At 40.5% G+C, this 26,616-nt stretch overlaps 1 protein-coding gene across 3 annotated transcripts; it reads right to left on the bottom strand.

Annotated features, from left to right (window-relative positions):
- On the bottom strand, positions 1–26,603 carry GTF2H3 (general transcription factor IIH subunit 3). 3 transcript variants are annotated; one of them, XM_038574815.1, is made up of 13 exons: positions 26,484–26,602; positions 22,719–22,798; positions 15,574–15,680; positions 13,471–13,634; positions 11,129–11,191; positions 9,889–9,918; positions 9,715–9,743; positions 6,599–6,673; positions 5,537–5,590; positions 2,071–2,139; positions 1,539–1,674; positions 1,390–1,426; positions 1–1,304 (listed from the first exon to the last, which is right to left on the bottom strand). In XM_038574815.1, the coding sequence occupies exons 1-13, from the start codon at positions 26,494–26,496 to the stop codon at positions 1,235–1,237; spliced, it is 927 nt and encodes a 308-aa protein (XP_038430743.1). In that variant the 5' UTR covers positions 26,497–26,602; the 3' UTR covers positions 1–1,234. The 3 variants fall into 3 exon arrangements, with proteins under 3 accessions (XP_038430743.1, XP_038430744.1, XP_038430745.1); XM_038574816.1 differs by lacking the exon at positions 2,071–2,139 and having other exon boundaries at positions 26,484–26,603; XM_038574817.1 differs by lacking the exons at positions 5,537–5,590; positions 6,599–6,673 and having other exon boundaries at positions 26,484–26,603.
- Positions 26,604–26,616: the final 13 nt, after the last annotated feature.

Consider the following 26,616-nt stretch of genomic DNA (forward strand, 5'->3'; position numbering starts at 1 on the left):
TTTCCCAAGTGACCACCAAAACCTGTGTGTATTTAACAAAATTATAAATCCACAAAGTACAAAATCTACCTGAAATCATCTAGCCAAATAACAAATTATTTAAATGAGACTCAGCTTCTGAGACGGTATAAAGAGAAAATTAAAATCTTATTTACATACAAGGTTGTGGACACAAATGGATTTTTGTCAATATACGAATGTTTGTTTTTATCAATATACGTTTAAAAACAAACCAAACCAGCCACCATTCCTGAAAACCCTCCATACACTGTACTGGAATTTAAAAAGACTTCTAATATTTTCAAAGTTACATACAAAAATAAGTTTTTTCTTGTTCAAATTACAAATAATTTTTCTTTTCAACCTATAGCACTTGTCAGTAGTAAATCCAAAGCTTCTAGAGAATAGTTCTCCAACATTAATGCTTTTTTCCCCCTCATTACAAAAGGAGAGAACTCTATCTGGGGGACAACACTGAACTATAAAGAATCAATTCTCCACCAAGAAATTCCCCCTCCAAACCCAGACACTGGCTTTCACGTATAAGCTCTTCACACAACTATCTCTGAAGAAAAAGTTGCTGCCAGAGTACTGCACCCCCCTCCTCCCTCGCTTAACATCAGACTTTGTACTGATTGACAAACAGTTAATAAGTGGATGACTGTGTCCAGACACACATGGGATATCAGTGATGTCAGGCAAAAGCAAAACTACCTGCTAGTCTATGAAGCCAAATCTCAACTTAGACAATACAGATTTTATTGACATGACTATTGTCAAATTCAGTTGTTGGTTCAAGGAAGATGGTCTGTCTTGGTTAATGCTGTTACTGCATGGTCGCTTGTTTGCTTTTTCCAAAACTGCGCTCAAATTTCACTGGTCATACATTTCACAGGCAGAACCCAACAGAGACGGGTAAGAGTCTAAAGCCGGTAATCAGGCAGGCCAAGCTGACAAATGATCACCCCATTATTAAAAAAAAAAAAAAATCTCACTAATTTGTGCTTTCTTCTTCTGTGGGCAAAAACCAGTCTGAAAAGATTGCATAGATTGATTCCCTCAAATAACACAGTGCCCCAAAAGCACAGCATGAGGATAATGGTCTAGAAATCTTTTCTGTAAGAAACTTCATTCAAAATTATTTCATATGCACTGTATTTTTTCAGGGCCTCCAAACACAGATCCCACCACACAATTCCTAGTAATAGGCTCTAGGGGCGCAGGAATCTTATGATCACACGGACACTTTCAGTTTCTTTTTCTTGGCCTTGAGCACCGGAGGCAGAGAAATCTTAAAGGCTGTCCTGTAACAACACAGAAAGGAACACACCTTTCAGAGCCCTGAATCTCTCCCACACAAGCCAGCCACACCGCCTCAGGGATACTTACTCGCACGTTGTGCAGATGGGACTGAAGTTGCAGAATACTATAGATTTGAAAAACAAAACACACAGAATGATGAAAAGAAAAACCACACAGTTGACTTATTTTCTGCCACCTCCACCCCCAACACAGAAAACTCTGTACTTCCAACTTACTTGACAAGCACACAGAACAGACATAGCCAATTTCAATAAGATTTCGATGACAGAAGCAGGCAGCCCGGTAGTCCACATGAATTGGGGGTGGGAGGATTAGCTGAGATCTTTGATCTTGATCAGGAAGAAAAACCCACTGTAAATAAAGGGGGGGAGGCAAGGAAATTTTATTTAAACCATGGGGAAAAATAACTAGAAGTTAGGACACAGATATCATATTAGCCAATGAATACTAAGAAGAATAATAAATCAGGATTTTCCTTAAATGTTTATCAAGAAATGCTTTTTTATTCATTCAACAGTCACTGAGCACTTCGACATGCAGCCGCTATTCTGTGAAGTCTTATAATAGTCTGCACATTGCTGCTTTCAAAGACTATCCCAAGTGTGCCCTTCCATGTTCAAAATCCCTGGACCCCCCATTTCCCCCTCCTCCCACTTACTAGCATCAGTCATCGTGCTCCCCTATACTCCCCAGGAAATCGGGCTCACTCAGGCTCAAGGCGTTAGGGTACTGCGGATGTTTCCTTACCAGTAAATACTGCAGAAGGGAGGGCATCTGAGGCACCTTCAAATATAGTCCCCCCGTGATGTCACAGGCCTACAAGACATTCAGAGGGCTCTCTGCCAAACCAGCACGTGTTTAGCTTTCCTAGAGGTATAGAATTCTCACCAGCAAGCCTTCAGGTCTCCAAAGAAGAGGAGGATAGGACAGGGCCAACCAAAGGGCATGTTAACCCAGAGTGCGAGGACCAGAAACGTCCTACCTCTCAAGGTGTTCAACTATCTCCTTTTCCCCCCAGGTCACCACACTCCTTGACCATTTAAAGCCTTTAGTGTAGCACAGTACATGCCCCTTCTGTGTGTTTGCTACTGATGACATTTTTATTCTGGCCATGTTTACTCATTTCCATTATATTTTTTTAACAAAAGCTTTGAGGTAATTCTCAGGCCATAAAACTTACCCTTTGAAGTATGTGCTTCACTACTTTTTACTGTCTTCAGAGATGTGCAACTGTCTCCACTCTCTAGTTCCTCACCCGAAAAAGAAATCCCATACCTGGGGATCCCTGGGTGGCTCAGCGGTTTAGCGCCACCTTCAGCCCAGGGCCTGATCCTGGAGACCCAGGATCAAGTCCCTCGTCAGGCTCCCTGCATGGAGCCTGCTTCTCCCTCTGCCTGTGTCTCTGCCTCTCTCTCTCTCTCTCTCTCTCTCTCTCTCTCTCATGAATAAATTAAAAAAATAAAATCTTAAAAAAAATAAAAGAAATCCCATACCTATCAGCAGTTACTCCCAACCCCCGACCCCAAGGCTACCAGTGATCCACTTTCCATCTCTATGGATTTGCCTATTCTGGACATTTCATATAAAGCAACTTGTACAATTTTCCCTTAGCATCATGTTTTCAAGGTTCATCCACATCATGGCACAGATCAGTACTAAGACCAATAATATTCTACTGTATAGTTATACCACAATTTAACCCCATTCACCCCCTAATGGACAGTTGAGTGCAAATGGGGGAGAAGACAAGAGCCAATCAGTTAAGTAAATGCAGAAATAATGTCACAGGTTATGATCGCTTCCATGAAGAAAAATGAAGTTGGGTAAAGAGACAAGGAGTGACACTGGATGGTCAGGGAAGGCTTCTCTGAGGAGGTGACACAGAAGCAGAGACCCAAATGAGGGCAGCAGGTACGCCAGCAAATATTTAATGAAAAGCCTTAGAAACAGAGGGAAGAGCAAATGCAGAAACCTTCAGGCTGCAGCAGGCCTGTAGTTTTAAAGCAACAGCAAGGAGCCCAATGTGCCTGGAGTAAAGACTGAGATTCCACAGGGACAAAGAGATACCCAGAAATGATATTGTGCAGGGAGTAAGAACAGCCATGGTTGAACAGGTTTTAGTCTATGTGCGAGGGCATGCAATGGGAGGGTTGTAAGCAAGTGAGTGACAAGATCTGATTCGATTTTGAAAGCTTCATTCTATCATGTTAAGAACAAACTTTGGTGGGCAAGGTAAGTGTAGAAACAGAGACCAGTTAACAAATACTACGGTCTTCCATTTGAGTGGTAGCAATGAAGGAGGAAGTCATACAGTGGGAATCAGGGACTATTTCAAAGATCAAGTGAAGAGGATTTGCTAATGGGATGGAAAGGAGAGGAAGAGAAGAAACAAGGTAGAGTCAGTATTTTGGCTTGAGGGGCTGATGAATTGTGCTGCTACTTGCTGAGATGGGGAGGCCCCTGGAGGTAGTGTGGAGTTCTGTTTCAGGCATGTTAAGTGAGATGCCGCTGGATGTCCAAGAGGAAATGTGCATGAGCAGGAGATTATGCAAGTCTGGAATGCAGAGAGCCTGCATCTGGTCCAGACACAGAAACATGAGGGTCGGGAAAGCAGAGGAGGTATTTAAACTCACGGCACAGGCAAGATCTTCTAGGAGTTAGCAGACACTATATAGACTGAAACATAGTTAAAAAATCTATTCAACCTTTTCAATTTTTTAATTCTGAAATGTAACCATATGTGCAAGAGTACATATACATAACATGTACCTATGATTTTTTTAAGATTTTATTTATTTGAGTGACAGAAAGAGAGAAGCAGAGACAAAGGCAGAGGGAGAAGCAGGCTCCTATGGGGAGCCTGATGCAGGACTCGATCCCAGGACCCTGGGATCATGGCCTAAGCCAAAGGCAGATGCTCAACCACTGAGCCACCCAGGTGTCCCTGTAAATAGGGTTTAAATAAAACACACATCACGTACCTACCATCAAGCTTAAGAAACAGGACAATTTGGAACCTCTGATGCTGTTATACGTTCTAATCGTAATCTCCCCTTGCCACTCTCCATGTCCTCAGGAGTAACCTACACTCATCATTTTCGAGTTTCATACTTTTAACTGATCTTTTAGCAAATAATATTTCTTGTGGTTGAAAAAAACATTTATCAAAAGTTTGGCAATTTCTTGTCTTATTTGTTTCTTTATTCCCTTTATTTGGTTAAATTAAATTTCAGTTTCATACATTTGAATGCAAAGCAATATCTAATAGTGCTGTCCAACAGAAGCATAATGTGGGCAACATGCAAAACTTAAATTTTTCTAGCCAAAAAAAGCAGATATAATTAATTTTATTTTATTTTTTTTAAGATTTTATTTATTTGAGTGGGAGAGAGAAAGAGAAAAAGGGCACAGAGAGGGAGAGTGAGGAGGAGAAGGAGATACCCTACTGAGCAGAAAGCCCTATTTGGGCTCAATTTCAGGACACTGAGATCATGACCTGAGCCAAAGGCAGACAGACACTCAACCAACTAAGCCATAGGCTCCCCAGATAAAATTAATTTTAATAACATTTTATTTAACTGGGCATATCCAAAGAATTATCATCTTAACATGTAATCAATATAAAAATCTTTATTTTACATTCTGTTCTTCATGCTAAGTCTTTGAAATTCAGTGTGTATTTTACACTTAACAGCACATCTCAATTCAAGAGCTCAACAGCCATATAACTATCATATAGGTCAGGACAGCACAGATCTGAGATGTGATCCAATCTTTATAAAATTCTCTGCTTAGCAATTCATTCTTCCATCCATACTTATACCAAGAGATCTGTCGTGCTGTTCACCTAATATTAGCAATGGTAATTTTAAGATGATAGGATTTGAAGGGATTTTTTTTACCCCTTTAAAAAATACTTTCTTGTGTTGCTTGAATTCATTTCAATATGTGAATCACTTTTACAGAATCAATCACTATATAAAATATAAATGAAAATTTTAAAGGAACCAGAGAGTTTTGCACCTGAAACTAATGACATTGTGTGTCAACTGTACTTCAATAAAGAAATAAGAACAAGAGAGATGTTAGTGCTCTGAGTGATAGCATCATACAGGCTAATCCCTAAACATGTATGAAGGCTGGTGAAAAGCATTTAGTTAAGAGAATACACCATGCACCCCTGACCAAAACCACACTTCCATTGAACACGTACCTGCTGGAGGAGTCCTGAATCCGAGTCTAAAACACAGGCATCAATCAAAATATTCTGAAATGAACATTCCGAAAACATTACAGGAAAAATAGAAATAATGAGTGTCTTACTCTGGGAACCTACTATGGGTTAGACTTTTTTTTTAGACTATTCTTATAATGACTTATTTGATATGCAGATTAAACTCTACAAGGTAGATATTCAATCTGTATTTTACAGCTGAAGCCCCCAGGCCTTGGCCAGGCCATGGTCACAGAGCTGGGAACGAGACAGTGCTATCACTACATTATGCTGCCAGTCCAACAGAGAGAATATTAGGCATAATATGATATGGCAATATTCTGGGTTAAGAATGAAGTTTTTAAAAAGTTTTTTTTAACATATCAAAGAAAATGTATTAGTGAAAATTCATTTGAATTAGTGTAAATTCATTCAATTATTTATGAAGTAAAAATATCAAATCTTGATAGGAACTCCATAAAGCAAAGAGATAGAGAGAGGAATTGAGGCAAGGTATGCAACAAACTATATATAAACTAGGGATTCTCAGCTTGAGGTCCTAGGATGGGCTAAACAGGGTTACACAAATACCATGGAACTATATGCAAAACTGTGTTTCAGTGTACCTTTTTCTGGGGGACCCATAAGATTCATGGGGTCCAGGACCCAAAACAGAGAAATGACTCATACAAAATATGAATCCCAGATTCCTCATCTACTGATAAGGCCATTTAGTCAAAATACCTCTGTATGTAGGTTATTATAAAAATAAAATTCATTATGAAACAAATATTCTCTAAAAAGAATGCTTCCAAGGCAGGAGGGCAACCCAAAAAACAGACACTTAACTACAGAGAACACACTAAAGTCACCAGAGGGGAAGGGGTCAGGGGATGGGAGAAATGGGCGATGGGGAGTAATGAGCACAATTGTGATTAGCACTGGGTGATGTATGAAAGTGTTGAATCACGATATTGCACACCTAAAACTAATATGACACTGTATGTTAACTATGCTGGAATTTAAGACTGAAAAAAAAAAAAAAAGATGCTTCCAATTCACCTGCTTCTGTGCTGCAAAGATGACATTCATGAAATTCATATACTGCAGTGCACTGTCTTCCGCAGCCTTAATCACCTAAAAATCATATCCACATGAAAACCTCACAGACACATCCGACTTCTCATGCACATGTCATCACTGCAAACACAACCAATGCAGCCTTCCTAATCTGCCTGCCTAATTACCATTATTAAATAATACCTACAGCATAAAGATGACTGTAAGAACCTCCCCCAGATCCTACCCTCCAAGAGATAGTCCCTGTTAACAGTTCTAGACAGCACCTATGCGGGCACACACACATCCCAGGATGATTACCTAGTGCTCTGCAACCTGCTTTTTTTTTTTTTTTAAAGTTAACTCTGCATCCAACATGGGGCTTGAACTCACAACCTGGAGATCAAGAGTCACATGCTCTACCCACTGAGCCAGCCAGGCATCCCTGCAACCTGCTTTTTGGTTCCACAATATCTGGGGGCAGAAATCTTTTATCAATGAATTTGGATATACATCGTCCTTTGTGTTAACTTCATAGATTCCACTACTTAACCAATAATCTATAGAGGACACTGAAGCAGCTTCCAATCTCGTTTTAGACAATGCTCTGGTGAACACCCTCATATATGCTTTACACAACTCTCTGACTAGCTCTTAAAATAATCCGGGAAATTGCTAAATATATGCACCTTTAAATATATATATATATATGCACCTTTAATCCTGATAGAGCTTGCCAAACTTTCCTCCAAAAAAGTTGTATCCTCTCTTTGGCAATGCAAGAAAATAATCAATCCCCCACACTGCCGTCAACCCCGGGAACTGCCTATTTGTACTGAGCAAGAAACAAACAATGAAAAACCTGTTACTGGATGTTTCTATTTCTTTGCTTACTAGTAAGGCTGCATGTATTTTCAAATGGTAACTGGCCATTTGCATTTCTTCTTTTGCAGACTGCTTATGTTTTCTACCTAGTTCTTTAAAGTAAACCTTAACCTTTAAAATTTAGTTGATAAGGGAGGTGGTGCCTGGGTGGCTCAGTTATTAGTTAGGCATCTAACTTTTTTTTTTTTTAATTTATTTATTCATGAGAGACACAGAGAGAGAAGCAGAGACACAGGCAGAGGGAGAAGCTGGCTCCCTGCGGGGAGCCCAATGCTGGACTCAATCCCAAAACCCCAAAACCACACCCCAAGCCAAAAGCAGACGCTTAGCCACTGGGCCACCCAGGTGGCCCTTCCGACTCTTAATCTCAACTCAGGTTGTGATCTCTGGGTTATGAGTTCAAGCCTCAAGTTGGGCTCCACAGCCAGCATGGAGCCTGCTTAAAGAAATAAATAAGATAAAAAATAAAATTTAATTGAGTTTTTTCATTTTTTAAAAAAGACTTTATTTGACAGAGAGAATGAGAGAGAGCACAGGCAGGGAAAGCAGCACACAGAGGGAGAGGGAAAACCAGGACCTACAGGGAGCCTGATGTGGGGATCCATCCCAGGACCCAGGGATCATGACCTGAGCTGAAGGCAGCAGCTTAACCAACTGAGCCACCCAGGCCCCTTCTTTTTCATTCTATGATTATTACATTAATACTCTATCAGGTAGCTATGCAGAAAATACTTCTAATAGTTTTTCATCTTTGTTTTGGGGGGTTTGATTTTCTTTTTTTTTTTTTTTTTTTTTTTTTTTTTTAAATTTTTATTTATTTATGATAGTCACACACAGAGAGAGAGAGAGAGAGGGAGAGAGAGAGACAGAGACACAGGCAGAGGGAGAAGCAGGCTCCATGCACCGGGAGCCCGACGTGGGATTCGATCCCGGGTCTCCAGGATCGCGCCCTGGGCCAAAGGCAGGCACTAAACTGCTGCGCCACCCAGGGATCCGGGTTTGATTTTCTTGAGGTCTTAAGCTTCACATCATGCTTAGCAAGGTCCTCCCTAACCTAAACAGCTATTTTCTTCCAGCACTTTTTAACTTGAATTTTTACAGTGATGTTTGACCTTTACTAGAATTAATTACGTGTGAGCAATGAGATCTAGCTTTGTTTTCCCCCAAATGCCCAACTAATTGGCCTAGCACCTTTAACTGAATAATTCATTTTCTTCCCACTAACTTAAGCACAAATCAAACTCCTCTGTGGGCCTGATTTTATTTCTGGAGTCTAGTCTTTCCCATTTACTCTGCACCTACTACTGCACCAGAACCACAGTTACTGTAGCTCTGTAATGTGTTTTAAAGCCTAACAGAGCAAGTTCCTGCTTATTATTCTCTTTCAGAAAGCACCTGGCTGGTAGGTCGGGTGGCTCAGCAGTTTAGCGCTGGCTTCAGTCCAGGTCGTGGTCCTGGAGACCCGGGATTGAGTCCCACGTCGGGCTCCCTGCATGGAGCCTGCTTCTCCCTCTGCCTGTGTCTCTGCCTCTCTCTATCTCTCATGAATAAATAAATGAAATTTAAAAAAAAGAAAAAGAAAGAAAGCACCTGGCTATTCTCATTGGTTTATTCTTCCAAATAAACTGTTGAATTTTTTTTAAGGTTTTATTTTTAAGTAATCTCCTCACCCAACATGAGGCTCGAACTTATAACCCCTAGATTAAGAGTCGCACACTCTACCAACTGAGTCAGCCAAGTGCTCCTTACTGTTGAATTTCTTAAAGCCCCCAACTCTGCCAGGAAAAAAAAAAAAACCTTATTAATATTTTGAGATAGCAGAGGTGCCTAGGTGGCTAGGTTGGTTGAGCATTTGACTCTTGATTTTGGCTCAAGTCATGATCTCAGGGTCACGGATCAAGCCCCTGCATCGAGTTCTGCACATGGCAAGCAGTCTGCTATAGATTCCCTCTTCCTCTGCCCACCATCCCCACCACTTCCATGCACTCTCTCTAAATAAACAAAATCTTTAAAAAAATTCTGAGATTGCATGGAATTTAGCTTAACTTCGGAAAAACTGACATAAAATACAGCTCTCCATTCATTCAATTCTCCTATAGAGGACATTGCTTTTGTACATTGCTTATTAATTTATTCTGAATACTCATATTTATTATAAATGGGCCTTACTTCCATTATGCTTTCTAATTGACTATAGTTGGTATATAAACATACTACTGATTTTTTAATCTTACCAAAATCCTTGATTTCATTTCCTGATTATCTGTAAAGAGATAAAAACAGATTATAACTTAATTGAATCTTATTAAACATAAGGTTTTCTAACCAAATTTTTTAAATAGTCCATCAAAATTATAGCAGTAAAATGAGGATTCCAGATCTCACAAAAAAAACCACAGGCTTCTTACCTTTAACCTCTTTGTTCATTCTATGAATGTCTAATTATTTTAGCATTAAGGAATTTTAAATTATTATTTAATTTCATAAATATTTACAGTAAACAGAAAAGTAACCTCAAATTTTAAATACATCCACCATCCACCTAGCTGAAAAAAGAAATGTTCTATTTCCCATGATAAACACACAAGAGTGACTGGGGGTTTCCAATTACCAACTGAAATCAACTGAGCTTTGTAACCTGACTGAAACATGATCTGTGTCCCAGAAAATTAAAATTACCATGATTTATCCTTCTGTGTCTATCCACCACATCCTATATTTGAAAACTGGGACCACAAGTAAATCAATAAGCCAGATAACAAATGTGAAAACCACACACAGAGGACCAGGCATCCCCAACATCTAGGACACAAGAATCAATCAAATCTTTCCAAAACAAAGAAATTAAGTCACACAAGACTGGGAGAACACACAAACAGACAACATCAACATGCTCAGGACGGTGCTGTTCACTCTATGCTAAGTGCAAATAACCTGTGGGCCTGTGGAGAAACCACTCACTTATTATCCTTCAGGATCAGTCAATGGCTTTAAAACCAAATACATTGCTTTTAACATAAGGAAGGTGGAAGAAACTAACACACCTCCCCAATTTATCCAATAAGATACATCCTGAGGAATTTGTTGTGAGAAGGACATACTAGAAAAACTAGTTTTTTCTTTACATTTCAAGTTTTTACACCCTATTTTAAAAACATTCCATAGCAAGATAAACTATTTTTTGATTACCCACCACTTTAGAATACTCATGCCTTTCATTAATATGGATGCCCAAGGTTCTAAAAAATATCACAAGTTAAGATATGTTTAATATGGGATGCCTGGGTGGCTAAGTGGTTGAGCATCTGCCTTTGGCTCAGGGCGTGATCCCAGAGTCCCAAGATGAGTCCTGCATTGGGCTCCCGGAGCCTGCTTCTCCTCCTCCTGCCTGTGTCTCTGGCTCTATCTGTCTCTCATGTATAAATAAATAAAATCTTTAAAAAAAAAAAAAAAGATATGTTTATTTATTTATTCATGAGAGACACAGAGAGAGAGCCAGAGACACAGGCAGAAAGAGAAGCACTCAATCCAGATTCCAGGATCACGCCCTGAGCAGAAGGCAAACGTTCAACCCGAGCCACCCAGGCATCCCAAAAGATATGTTTAATACAGAAGACACCTTCTGAATGACTAGGACACCAAGGATACAGCAAAGAGCTTTGGCAAGGGATCCTGCCAGCAGAGTTTCTGTATGTTGACCCTTTATGTCACCTGCAAATTAAAAAAAAAAAAAAATTAAAGAGAATTTTTAGGTGCTTTCTTGAACTAAAATCATCTTCAAAGCATTCTTCTTCAAAATAAAATCAGTTGACATTTCCAAACCAGGTTTACAAACATAGATAGCAATCTGTTCTCAGTAAGGCCTAAATAAGCAATTTTCAACATTTTCTCAATTTAATATATCCTGTGGTTAGGGGATAAGGGGGTACAAAATTTCAGTTTGGAATATCTGGAAAGGGATAATGGTGACGTCTGTATACAGTGTGAATCTACTTAACACCATTACATTGTACACCTTAAAATGCTTGAATGGTAAATTTTATGTATATTTTTTTAAGATTTTATTTTTAAGTAATCTCTACACCCAATGTGAGGCTTGAACTCACAACCCTGAGATCAAGAGTCACGTGCTCTGCTGACTGAGTGAGACAGGCACCCCCTACGTTATGTATATTCTACTGCAATTAATAATATCCTGCTGTTATCTGGAAAGGTTCAGGTCTGCTAGTGATCTAAGTGGTATAAAAGGTCACGTCCACTCTGAGCCTCTCTTCCCTCCTTCCCACTACCTCCTCTGTCTCTCACTGGTGGAAAGGGGACCAGAGAAAGCCCCCTGGCTGTGGCCAGCAGGGACAAAGCTAGCAACTTGTCCGAAGCCTTGAGTGAAGAAAGTCAAGCAGCTTGAGACAGTGGAGAGCCCAGACTGACATGTGGTGTGAACAGGGCCTATAGTTGGTCCAGGAACACTGATACCTCCACCCATGGGTGAGGTCAGACCAGGAAACATCTGAACACCACAAGAAGATGGGACTTTACCCTGGAGGCCCATGGTTCTCAAAGTGTGATTCTGGAACCAGGTGTAGGAGCGTCACCTGGGAACTTGACAGAAACACTAATTCTTGGGACCACCTTAGACCACTAAATTAGAAACTGCAGGGTGGGACACAGTGTTTGGTTTTAGCAAGCCCTCCAGATGATTTTTACCAGCTTTATTGAGACAACTGACAGATCATAAAGTTCACTCCTTTTAAGTAAATAATTTAATGGTTTTTTTAGTAAATTTAGAGAGCTGTAAAGGATTACTACAACCCGGTTTTAGAACATTTCCTTTACCCCAAAAGATCACTTGGGCCCACTCCTCCCCTGCCCTGGGAAACCACTGTCTTGTCTCTACAGAGTTGCTTCTTGTCTCTACTACAAACCTACTTCTTGTCTCTACAGAGTTGCTTTGTCTTTCCAGGTGACTCTGACACAGGCTACAGTTTAAAAACCACAGCCTACAAGCAACAGGGAACCATAATGGCCTTTAAGCCACAAAACAGCAGCTCTGTATTTTAACTCTGAAAGACTTAAGGAAAGACCTGAATGGGTACAGACAGGAGTCAGTAGGCAGAAGCTGTTACAATGATCCAGAGTAGCAGCTCTCCACTTGGGCAACTGTGCCCTACAGGGAATATTTGGTTGTCACCATGAGAGATGTTATGACATCTAATGGGTCTAGGCATGGATGCTGCTAAGTATCCTCCAAAGCACAGGACAGTCCCTTATCTAGCCTAAAATGCCAATGGTGCTGGGGTTGAGTTAGATGGGATAATTAAGGGTCAGATTTTGGAGGTACTTCTAAGGTTAAACTAATAGGATACTGTAGCTGATTAGATGTTGAATGTGAACAGAAAGGAGTCAAAAATGAAAGCTCTGAATTTGAAAAAGCAGGTGAATGAGCATGTCAGAAACTGGGAGTGCCAATGGTAGTATAACTGGGAGGAGAGCTAAGGAAACCAGTCTGGGGCATGTTAGCCAGACTGTGGGACACCTAGGAGAGACATTTATGGAAAGAAAGGCTGGATTAGAGACAAAGATTAATTATCATAGAAATGATAATTAAAGACAAGAGTGGGTGAAAACACACAGAGGAAGAAAAAAATAAGAAAATAATGTGCAGAATTTAAAAACCTATTTTTTTACAGAACAAGATGAAGGAAAAGTCCGAAATGGAAGAATGGTCCAAAAAAGAAGAAAAACAAGTCAAAAGGATATAGTCTTAGATGCCAAGAGTATGTTTCAAGAAGTAGAGGCTGGCAGACAGGGTGAAATGCTGGTGAGGACAGGCAAACAAGGCACAGGTACTGATGAAAATGATTTTACAAAAGAAAAGAGAGAACACAAGTAACTATTCCCAAGAACTCCAAATCTCTGGGCTTAAGGCCTCAAGGATCTCCACATTCAACTGCAATTGTAAAATAACAATAATGGGGACAGTAAACCATTACTCTTGATCATGAGATCTTTAATCTCTTCGACAATAACTTCATTCGCTGCTGTGAATAGCTCATATTTCCCATCCTTGCTCCCTGAGGGGCTGAATTCAGAAGGGTTGCCAGGATCTCCAAAAAAGTCTCCAAGTTTGCCATTCTTTCCAGGATATAAGAATCGACTGAAAGAGTGGGAGAGAAAACAATGAATTATATCAGGATTCTGTCCTCACTCAACATCCAGACAAAATTCAGCAGAGAAACCATCACACCAATTCTGACTCACAAGATCCTACAATAAATTTCATTTTTTAAAAATGTATATAGGGGATCCCTGGGTGGCTCAGCAGTTTAGCGCCTGCCTTTGGCCCAGGGTGTGATCCTATAGTCCCCGGATCGAGTCCCATGTCGGGCTCCCTGCATGGAGCCTGCTTTTCCCTCTCTCTCTCTCTCTCTGGGTCTCTCATGAATGAATAAATAAAATCTTTAAAAACAAAGTACATAAAACAAGCAAATTGTCAAACATGAGTCTACCACCAGAGAATGTTTTAATGAACCCAGAAATGAGAGGAAATAAAGTGCTAGGTCCCAGTCTCTTGAAATGCTTCAGAGTGTTTCTCATTCTACTTTCTCAGATGCCAACTGGGAAGAGAGTCATACCAAATTCTAACTTATGACTAGCGTATTATTTAAGGTATATTTATCTACCCCAGTAATAAAAATATGCTCTAAGGGTTCCTGAAAAGATTCTCCCAGTGCTTCATGATTTTTATAAGAATCCCATAAAAACACATATTAGATTTTTCTAAAAATCTAACATTTTGCTTTGTATAGTTTTTCTTTTGATATCTTAACCAAATCAGTGTCATCTTTTTCATTCAACTCCGAGAAAAATGCATGGTGATCATGGGAGCAGGAGCATTTCCTTGGTGGCCTATGGGCTCTTTCAACACACCAAAGAGAGCAGCCCTAAGAAATGAGAAATTTGAAAACTATCCACTGACCTCATATGAAATACATTGGTAAACAAGGGTCATGTCTACCATGATATAATATTTAATCAAGACATAGGAGAGCTGTGTTGTAAGTGGGGAATAGGATTCCACGGCCAGCGTACACATGAAAAGTAAATATGGTAAAAATTAATCGTGAAAATATGTATCATATACATGGTCACATTTGCAGAGTAGCTGCACACCTATGTACCCACCCTGAAGAGACTCAAACACAGCCAGTGTTTACACATGTGTTAGAAAAGGTCCGTTTCGAGCAGCCCCGGTGGCGCAGCGGTTTAGCACCGCCTGAAGCCCGGGGTGTGATCCTGGGATCCCGGATCGAGTCCCACGTCAGGCTCCCTGCATGGAGCCTGCTTCTCCCTCTGCCTGTGTCTCTGCCTCTCTCTCGCTCTCTCTGAATAAATAAATAAATAAATCTTTTTTTTTTTTTTTTTAAAGGTCCATTTCTTCAGTTCAGCACCAGATGTAGTAGTTGGCTTGGGTTAAAACCCAATTAACAAGAAAAACCCTTATCAGTAACCACCAGAATCACGCTCAGAGCAGAGAACCACTATCCCTTGTATGCAGGGCTCAAGGCTGGCTGAGAGAAGGTGGAATCACACCTCCCATTTCACCTGCCCCCTAGGGCAGACCCACACACAGAACAGTGATAAGAGCTGCCTGCCTCCCTTGGTATTTCTCCCTGTTTTTTGCCTGGAGGGTGGGTGTGGTTAAAGCCAAGTAAGTTAAATGTGCACATGATGCAAATTTAGTAGGTTATCAGCCAATCCTATCAAAACGTACATGTACTGATTCTTGATGCTATTGGTCTTGTTCAATGCTACAAAAGATTTTTTTGCAACACAGAATAGGGATAGTACGTGCCAAATGGTATACAAACCTCACAAATGTTAAGCACTGAATAGGTAATCACTATGGTCATACCTTTTTTTTAAGATTTATTTATTTGAGAGAGAGAGAAAAAGAGAGCGCCCGAGAGAGTAATAAGCAGGAGGGAGGGTAGGGGCACAGGAAGAGGGAGAAGCAGGCTTCTCACTGAGCAGAGAGCCCGACATGGGGCTTGATCCCAGGACCAACTGAGCCCCCCAGACACCCCAGGTCATACCTTTCTTGAATGTGACTTGCTATCACAGCAAGTTTGTTGGAACGATTCATGAATAAATGAGAATTTCCCAGCACCATCACAGCATCTATGCATTTTGATAAAGTAAACTGTTGAAAAACAGAAAACATTAGAAAAGGTAAGGTAGCTATCCAAGTAACTAGGTCAGGTCTTGAAATGATAAAGATTTCATTTAAATTTTAGACCATTATTCACTGCTAAAATTTTGCTCAGGAGCTCCCTCCTCCAAAGCCATAAGCAAAAACATTTGAAAATTAGTTTTCTAGTTTTACTTATATGAAATGATTTCTATGGTGAGTGCATTATTCCATGAATGTTCTCTGCAAACATTTAAGGAAAGCAAACACGTCACATATTCTGCGATAAAATTACTAGCAAACTATTACTATGCACAGAGTAGATAACAAATACCTACTGATTACATTAGTGGTTTGTAAAAGTTTTCTTTCTTTTTTTTTTAAGATTTTATTTATTCATGAAAGAGAGAGGCAGAGACATAGGCAGAGGAAGAAGCAGGCTCCCCACTAAACAGGGAGCCGTATGCGGGACTCAATCTCATGATGCCAGGATCACACCCTGAGCTGAAGGCAGATAACCACTGAGGAACCCAGCTATCCCTGTAAAAGTTTTCAATTCATTCTCTCACTAAGTATGCTAAGTTCCTGTAATGTGTCAGGCAAAGATCCCTCCATTCGTGGAGCTTACATTCTGACAAATGCTAGTATTACTAAAAAATGGAGGTGGATATTTTTATAATCCTGGAATAAAGCACGTTCCTTTTTTTTTTTAAGATTCTTTTAATTTATTTATTCATGAGAGACACAGAGAGAGAGAGGCAGAGACATAGACAGAGGGACAAAAAAAAACAAAAACAAAGGGAGAAGCAGGCTCCATGCAGGAAGCCTGATGTGGGACTTGATCCCTGGACTCTGGGATCACGCCCTGAGCCAAAGGCAGATGTTCAACCACTGAGCCACCCAGGTGTCTCAAAGCACATTTCTCTTTAAGAAAAGAATACTCTCAGCAGCAAATAAAACACTGATAAATTCCACTTTATTAAAAAAAAAAGTAAAACCTTTCAAAAATTTTATATGGCAAAAAAAAGACTATAAACAAAAGTAAAAGGCAAATTACAAACTGGGAAAACATAACTGCAACATATGACAGGCAAAAGGTTAACTTTTCTTTTTTTTTAAGATTTATTTATTTATTTATTTATTTATTTATTTATTTATGATAGACATAGAGAGAGAGAGAGAGAGAGGCAGAGACACAGGCAGAGGTAGAAGCAGGCTCCATGCCGGGAACCTGACGTGGGACTCGATCCCAGGACTCCAGGATCGCACCCCAGGCCAAAGGCAGGCACCAAACCACTGAGCCACCCAGGGATCCCCCAAGGTTAACTTTCTAATATAAAGAGTGTCCACAAATCAGTTAACAAAACAAAACAAAAAACCTAAAGAGGAAAATGGGCAATGCCCCAAGTAAAAAATACAAAGGACTATCAAAAACACAAAAAAGTAAACTGAGGTAACTTTTATGGTACATGATATTGGCAAAAGATAAAATAAGGAAAGAGAGCATCTCGTATGGATTCAAAAAAAAAAAAAAAGGAATTCTCATATATTACTGATTAGAGTTAAAAAGAAAAACAGTGTTTGGGGATCCCTGGGTGGCTCAGCCATTCAGCACCTGCCTTTGGCCAGGGGCATGGTCCTGGAGTCCCAGGATCTAGTCCCGCATTGGGCTCCCAGCATGGAGCCTGTTTCTCCCTCTGCCGGTGTCTTTGCCTCTCTCTCTCTCTAGGTCTTTCATGAATAAATAAATAAAATCTTTAAAAAGCAAAGGAGTGTTTTTGGAGAGTACGTAATTTGCAGTGATGCTGCTGTTCTATCTGTAAAGTGGAATACTATTCAGCAATAAAAGGTATGAATTACTGTAACAAGACGGAGAAATCTGAAAATAATTATGCTGAGTAAAGAAATCAGACTAAAAGAAATCCCACTATGTACTGTTTGATTCCATTTATATAAAAACCTAGAAAATGCAAATTACAATGACAAAACAGATCAGTAGTTGCCTGGGGGTGGGGACAAGAAGAGAGAAATGGGTAGGATAAATTACAAAGGAACATAAAGAAACTTCTGGGAGTGACAGATTTATACGTTCATTATTTTGATTGTGGTGATTATTTCACAAATGTATACATATATGAAAACATATCAAACCAAACACTTCAAGTATATGCTATGCCCTGCATGCCAATTATATCTCAATAAAGTTAATTTTAACTTGGATTTTTCTTTTTTGTTTTTGTTGTTGTTTTAAGTAGGCTCTATACCTGATGTGGAGCTTTCACTCACAACCCTGAGTTCAAGAGTTGCATGCTCCACCAACTAAGCCGGTGAGGAGCCCCTTAATAAAGCTGATTTTTAAAAAGACGCCACTAAGAAAATGAAAAGACAAGCCCCAAAGTCAGAGACCAGGAGAAAATATTTGTAAATCATATATTTGAAAAAAGACCTGTATCCAGGATACACAGAGTTCTTGTAACTCAGTAATTAGACAACTAATGACCAAATTTAAAAGTTGGGCATAAAAACCGAATGTGCATTTCAACTAAGAAAATATAAGGGACACCTTATAAACATATGTTATATACATAAGAGATATATACTACATCCATAGTCATTAAAGAAATGCAAATTAAAACCACAGTGAGATAGCACTACCTACTTACTAGAACGATTATAAAAAAGACAGGTGTTGGCAAGGCTGTGGAGACACTGAACCTCTCACACACTGCTCAATGGAATGGAAAATGGTGTACCCACTTTTTAGGCTGGCAGCATCTTAAAGTTAAACTTACACCCACCACATGACTCAGCAATTCAACTCACAGGCATCTACTCAAGAGAAAGGCAAACATATGTCCACACAAAGACTTGTTTGAGAATGATCAGCATTATTCATAATAGTCAAAAGGCGGCAACAATCCAAATGATCATGAATAGATGAACAAGAAGTATATCCACACAATAAAATACTACTCAGTAATCAAGAGGAACCACCAATACATTTTACAACACGGATGAACCTCAAAAATACTACAGTTAAGTGGAATCAAATGAAACCAAATAATACCTCTAACCAAAACTCACCCAATATGAAAATATCAAATGGTTTAATAACTAATAATAAAAACGTTTAATTTATAGTTTAAAACTTCCCCAAAAAGAAAACTCCAGGCCCAGATGATTTCACTAAAGAACTGAACCAAACATTTAAAGAATGGACATCCAAATCTAAATAATCTGTTCCAGAAAACTGAACACTTCCCAATTCATTTTATGAAGCCAGTATCATTTTTATGTCAAAACCCGCCAAACACAGTTCAAAAAAGAAAAACTATAGGCCAGTACTTCTCCTGAACATAAAAAAAAAAATCCTGAACAATCTTAACAAATTGAAACCAAGTGAGATTTATCCAAGGCTGACTCAATATTTGAAAAGCAATCAACATAACCCACCATTTTGAAGCTAAAGAAGGAAAAACATTAACTGATGCAGAAAGAGCAAGTGATAAAATTTAACAGCCATTCATGATTTAAAAATATATATATATATCTAAACAGGGTGCCTGGGTGGCTCAGTCAGTTGAGCGTCCAGCTCTTTATCTCAGCTCAGGTCTTGAACTCAGGGTCATGAGTTTAAACTCCACATTGGGCTCCACACTGGGCATGAAGCCTACTTTATTTTTTTTTTTAAGATTTTATTTATTTATTCATGAGAGAGACAGAGAGAGAGAGAGGCAGAGATGCAGGCAGAGGGAGAAGCAGGCTCCCTGTGGAGAGCCCAAAGGGGGACTCGATCCCAGGACCCCAGGATCATGACCTGAGCCCAAGGTAGATACTCAACCACTGAGCCACCCAGGTGCCCCTGAAGCCTACTTTAAAAAAAAAAAAAAAGTCTCTAAGCAAACTACTCTAAGCAAACTAGAACGTATAAAACGCTGATGAAAAAATCAAGATCTAAGGGGATCCCTGGGTGGCTCAGCGGTTTCACGCCTGCCTTTGGCCCAGGGCGCGATCCTGGAGTCCCGGGATCGAGTCCCGCATTGGGCTCCCAGCATGGAGCCTGCTTCTCCCTCTGCCTGTGTCTCTCTCTGCCTCTCTCTCTCTCTCTCTCTATCATAAATAAATAAATCTTTTTAAAAAAATCAAGATCTAAAAAATAGAGATATGTACTATATTTGTAAATTGGAAGATTTAACATAGTAGAGCTATGCAGAGTATAACCTCAAACTGACGAACAGGTTTAACATAATTCCTATCAAGATTCCAGGAAGATCTTTTGTAGACATAAACAGGCTCATTCTAAAATTTATATGGAAAGGCAAAAGAACTAGAATACTTAAAAAACAATTTTGAAAAAGAATAAAGTGGGAGAGATCAGCCTGCTGGAACCCAAGACTTACTATCTAGCTATCAAAAACGAGATTCTGTGGTATTGGTGGAGGGAGAGACACAGAAATAGATCAATGCGTTAGGAAGAGCACCCAAAAATAAACCCACACATGTATATCCAAGTGATTTTTTTAAAAGATTTTTTTATTTATTTACTAGAGAGAGAGAGAGAGAGAGAAACAGGCAGAGGGAGAAGCAGGCTCCATGCAGGGAGCCCAACGCGGGTCTGGATCCCAGGTTTCCAGGATCACGCCCTGGGTGGAAGGCGGCGCTAAACCACTAAGCCACCGGGGCTGCCCTACCCAAGTGATTTTTGACAAGGATATGAAAACCATTCAGTGGAGAAAGAGTAAACTTTTCAAAAATGGTGCTGGGGCAACTGGATTATCCATAGGCAAAATAATGAACCTCAATCTATATTTCACAGATTTTAAGAAATGGGGGCACCGGGGTAGTGCAGTCGGTTGAGCAACTGACACTTGGTTTCAGCTGGGGTCGTGAGATCAAGCACCATTTTTGGGTCCCACACTCAGCATGGAATCTGCTTAAGGCTCTCTCTCTCTCCATCTTTCTCTGCCCCTACCCCAGCATGTGTGTGTGCTCTCTTTCTCTCTTTCTAAATAAATAAATAAATAAATAAATAAATAAATAAATAAATAAATAAATAAAATCTTTTTTACAAAATTAACTCAAAACATATTGTGGAGTTTACTTAAGATTTTATTTTTAAGTAACCTCTACACCCATCAGGGGCTCAAACTCACAACCCTGAGATCAAGAGTTGCACACTCTACTAAGCCAGCCAGGGATCCTTGGATTGTGGATTTAAATATAAAACTTTTCACAGAAGACAATGGCAAAAATCTTTACGACCTAGAGCAAGGTTGAGAATTCTTACAGCACCAAAAGCACAAGCTATATTTTTTAAATATCAAGAGACTACACTTGATCAAAATTAAAGACTTTCTGCTCTGTGAAAGATCACCAGAAGAGGATGAAAAGACAAGCTAAAGATTAGGAGAGGGATCCCTGGGTGGCACAGCGGTTTGGCGCCTGCCTTTGGCCCGGGGCGCGATCCTGGAGACCCAGGATCGAATCCCACATCGGGCTCCCGGTGCATGGAGCCTGCTTCTCCCTCTACCTGTGTCTCTGCCTCTCTCTCTCTGTGTGTGACTATCATAAATTAAAAAAAAAAAAAAAGATGAGGAGAAAATACTTGCAAGCAAGATTATCTGACAAATGGCTTATATTTTGAATACATAAAGAAATCTCAAAACTCAATGGCTAAACATGACCCAACAATCCAACTAGAAAATGGACACGTGACATGAAAAGAGATCTCAGGAGGCTTATCTATATGGTGAACAAGCTTAGAAGAAGCTGTGTGATGTCACCAGCTATTGATGAAATGCAATCAAGACCAAAATAATGGATTGTTACATACCTATTAAAACAGCTAGTATAAAAAAGTGCCAACATCAAATGCTGGGGTGGGGAGAAACTCCCTCTCTCACACTTTGCTAGTGGGAATATAAATCCATTCTAGAAAAGAGTGTAGCAGTTTCTTATAAAACCAAACACACATTTACACGATTACACCGTATGTTGTAGCAGTTGCAATCCTGGACGTTTATCCCACAGAAATGAAAACTTCTATCCACACAAAAACGTCTACACAAATTCTCAGAGTGGCTTTTTATGTAATAGTCAACAACTGAAAACACAGCCCAAATGTAAAGCTTTAGTAAGTGACAGAACAAACTGGTACCTCGTACTGTGGAATACCACCCAGCAATAGAAAGGGCAAACATGGATGCAGGGAATAACCCAATCTGTGGAGTGAAAAAAGCCAACCTCAAAAAACCTATATGATAGATTTCCATACCAGAACTAAAGCCCTGGAGAACAGAGTAGTAGATCAGTGTCTACCCCACTTAGGGACCAGGGACTGACTACAAAGGTGTAGCAACTATAAAGGGAGCACTAGACAGCTCCTGCTTGTGATGGGACAGTTCTCCATCTTGACTGTGGTGGTGGTGACACACATCTGTACACAAGATAAGACAGCACAGCACCACATGTACACCCAAATGCATGCAAAGTTCTGTGATCTGAATAAGGTCTCAAGGGTGTACTGATGTCAATTTCCTGGTTTTGCTATTATAATCTAGGTACATGAGATGTTACCACTAGGAGAAGCTGGAACAAGGCTACGGAACCCCTCTGTTACCTTTTTTTTTTTTTTTACAATTTCCTGGGAGTCTATAATTATTTCAAAATAAAACATTTCAAAATAGACTTTTTTTTTAAAGGATCACATATTGTGTAGCATGTATTAAATGTCCAGAAAAGGCAATATAGAGGCAGAAAACATCAGTGACAGCCTGCAACTAGAGGGTAGAAGCAGTGACACTGAACAGGCAGGAAGGAACTTTCTGAGGTGATAGAAATGCTCTAAAATGAAATTGCAGCAATGGTTACACGATCTTTTTGTGATTTTTACTAAAAAAACAATGAACTGTACATTACAATGGATGAATTTTATGGTATATAAAATATAACTTAATAAAGCTGATTTTCTTTAATGAAGCTGATTTTTTAAAAAGCAATATTAACATAGTTATACCAGAATTATCCAAAGGCCTCCTCAAGTAATCTTACCTGAGACTCCTTTAAGGCTTGCTTTCCCCACCAAATTGGGTTGGTATCAACGACGATAACTAAAAGATTCAATTCATCTTCTGAAAATATTAACAAAAAATAAAAACATTAACCTCATGAAACCATAGGCAAACCAACATCCCAATTTGTAAATTATAACCACAGCAAGAACCACCGCATGCCTTTAGATGTTTACCATCCTATAATCCTGAAATTAACCAAAGGCCAAGTGCTTTTTTTTTTTTTTTTTTTAATTTTTATTTATTTATGATAGTCACACAGAGAGAAAGAGAGAGAGGCAGAGACATAGGCAGAGGGAGAAGCAGGCTCCATGCACCGGGAGCCCGATGTGGGATTCGATCCCGAATCTCCAGGATCAAGCCCTGGGCCAAAGGCAGGCGCCAAACCACTGCGCCACCCAGGGATCCCGGCCAAGTGCTTTTAATGACTGAAAGCTCTCTGGGCCCTCAGCAGGCTCTTGCTTGCTTTCTGTACCACCACATCTTTCGTGCACTAGAATGTAAGCTCCGGGGCGGGGGCGGGGGGCGGGGGGAGGATCTTGTCTGTCTTATCATTGCTTATCTTCTGCTCCTGGTACAACCACCCAGCATGAGGTAGATGCTCAAAAAATACCTATTAAATGCACCCAAATATTCACATTTTAAATGCAGTCAAGGACAGAATGCACGGACTAGCCAGTTAATATTCAACAGCAGAATTTTAGGGACACAAGGAGGCTGAAGGGAGACACAGGAATAAGTCTAGCCTCAAGCCCATCAAACCACCTTGCAGCAAGGCCAATGGTGATCAGGAACCACTTTTTAAAAGGTGAAAACCAAAGAGAGAAAAGCAATTGCTATGTAAAGATTTTACTGTGAAAAGGAATAGACTACTCTCCAAAGTTAGACACAACTGTACAGGCTAACAACACATTAATTCATTCAACAAACATTTACGCTAAATACCAGTGTTAGAAGCTGGGGATACTGGGTTCAAGCCCTCAAGGAGTCTAAATTCTAACTGAGGTGACAGATATACGAACCTATAAGCACAGCTGTTAAGAAAAACCCAGAATGCTCCTTTAATAGCAAAAAGCAATAATGTATTTCCTGCCCCCACACCTTCCTTCCTGCAGTCCCACCTCCTACATCAGATAATCCCCACTCCATCGTAGATTTGTTCTCAAATCCAAATCCTATGTCCTCTACAAAGCACCAAACCAATGCTACTTTTTTTCTTCCAAAAATCCTCCCCAGGATTTCCAACAGGTCCTGGCTCCCCAACCTGAGAATAGCTGTCTGCATCAGCATATGTAATCCTATAATCCCATTTCATGCTGACAACAAACTACTGATGGAAATACTACTGTCATCTTTCATCAATTATGACAGGGACTCTCTCTTTATCAGTTGCTGAAATCAGGATGGTGTCTTATAATTAAGACTAGCAGCATGTCTCTTAGTGGCACACTAAACAAAAACAGATCTCATAATTGATACTGTCTTAGATAACTTAGATGACACAAATATGGCATTCTTATTTTCAAATGAAAGTAACTTGCTCTAAGTCACATGGCTTGCTAGCAAGCGGCAAAACTCCCTGCTATGGAGCCAGATCTACTTGACTATAAAGACTGGCTTTTCTTTTTTTTTTTTTTTTTTCAAGATTTATAATTTTTATTTATTTATGATAGTCACAGAAAGAGAGAGAGAGAGGCAGAGACACAGGCAGAGGGAGAAGCAGGCTCCATGCACCGGGAGCCCGACGTGGGATTCGATCCTGGGTCTCCAGGATCGCGCCCTGGGCCAAAGGAGGCGCCAAACCGCTGCGCCACCCAGGGATCCCTGGCTTTTCAATAACCCATTGTCCACTTCTGATCCTCTTAGTATGAATCATCTCATTTTACAGTTAGTTGTCTTTCTGATCTCTCTTGCCAGCTCTGCTAAAACTAGTCCACTAGACTGTGGCCTCATTACAGAAAGAGGATTTTTGCGAATCCTGGGATGAAATAACAAGTGCAAATCACACACACACACACACACAAAAAGTGCAAATCACACACACAAAAATGCCTAACACAGAAGCAGCATTTAATAACTGTCTTTCACTCCTCTACCCACAAGCCCACAATCCTTTGGCCTTATTCTCCATGAGCTCCACCCCACAACTCTAGGGTCAGCCAGCCCTTGCTACTGCCCAGAAGCCTGAGAAAAAAATAAAGTATTGCCTAATAGGGGAGATGAGTACCCACACACACGGACTGCCTGGTCAACTTCCTTCTTTGAGTCTCTACACCATCATTTGTAGACAAGGCCCATGCCAGGCCTGCCTCTCTCAGGACTGTGGTATGTATTGAAAAAGAAGTGATCTCCCTATTTCCACTCTTGCTCCCTTATCCACACCGCAGCCAAAGTGATCTTTTAAAATTATGCAATTCTGGGGATCCCTGGGTGGCTCAGCGGTTTGGCGCCTGCCTTTGGCCCAAGGCATGATCCTGGAGTCCTGGGATCGAATCCCACATCGGGCTCCCGGCATGGAGCCTGCTCCTCCCTCCTCCCTCTCTCTCTCTCTCTCTATGTCTATCATAAGTAAAAAAATAAATAAATCTTTAAAAAAATAAAATAAAAAAATAAAATTATGCAATTCTTTAAAATTAATTAATTAATTAATTAAATTATGCAATTCTTTGCTTAAGACCCTACAATGGTTTCATACTACACTTAAAGTTCAACCTCTTTTTTCACCACCCACAAGGGCCATGCATCTGCCTAGCTTCTGACCTCATTCCTTTAGCTCACTTCACTCCCACCACCCTGGTCTCTTTTTTCTTTAAGACATCAAGCTAGGGGCACCTGGCTGGCTCAATTGGTGAAGCATCTGCCTTCAGCTCAGGTCATGATCTCAGGGTCCTAACATTCAGCCCCATATTGGGCTCCCTGCTCAGTGGGGAGCCTGTTTCTCCCTCTCCCTCTGTCCCTCTCCCTGCTCATATTCATCCTCGCTCTTGCTCAACATCTAATAAAGAAAATTTTTTTAAAAATCAGGCTCAAGATGCCTGGGTGGCTCAGTTGGTTAAGCTCTGCCTTCAGCTCAAGTCATGATCTCAGGGTTCTGGGATCCAGCGGCGCATGTGTCTCCCTGCTCCGCAGGGAGTCTGCTTCTCCCTCTCCCTCACCCCCGCTCCCCGCTCACGGGTGCGCGCACTCTCTCTCAAATAAATGAAATCTTAAAAAAAAAAAAAAAAAAAGACAGCAGGCTCTATAGCTGGTAGTTTAATGTATGAATGAAAGTCTCTCCATCTTCTTCTACCCTCAAGTTCGCCATTTCTTAGTGTAATGTAACGACTCAACTCGCCACAGCGCCTTTGCACACTCACTGGAGACTCACTCTCAGTACCTGGACTCTTATCTAAACGTAGCTCCTCCTTGGTCATCCCCTAATGACAGTACTGCAGCATCCCAGTATATTGTCTTCACAGCTCTTGTCACCCTTCGAAAGTATTCTTATTTACTTAACTACTGTCTGCCTCGCCCACTGGACTGCAGCCTCCACGAAGGCCCTGACTGCCATGGTCTCTGCTGTATTCCCCAGCGCATACAACAACGCTGGCACACCGGAGACCATTCAAAACTATTTATTGAATAAAATAACACATCTGCTACTCCTCTAAAGACCAGACAGGTTGCCCCAGCCCCCCAAATAATGCTCCAGCTCGGTGGTCCTGCCCAGTCCCGGGGTGGGGGTCCCTCCCCGCACACCCCTCACCGTCTGACACCATGGCGGCCAGGATCCCCCAACGCAGAGGCAGCGAGCCGTCAAAAGCTCCTCCCGGATCCTGCACACCCCGACTTCCGGCGCAGCCGAGTGACGCAAGAGCGGCTTGACGCGAGCCGCGCGC

This window comes from Canis lupus, chromosome 26 (genome assembly GCF_011100685.1).
Source record: "Canis lupus familiaris isolate Mischka breed German Shepherd chromosome 26, alternate assembly UU_Cfam_GSD_1.0, whole genome shotgun sequence".
NCBI lineage: Eukaryota > Metazoa > Chordata > Mammalia > Carnivora > Canidae > Canis > Canis lupus.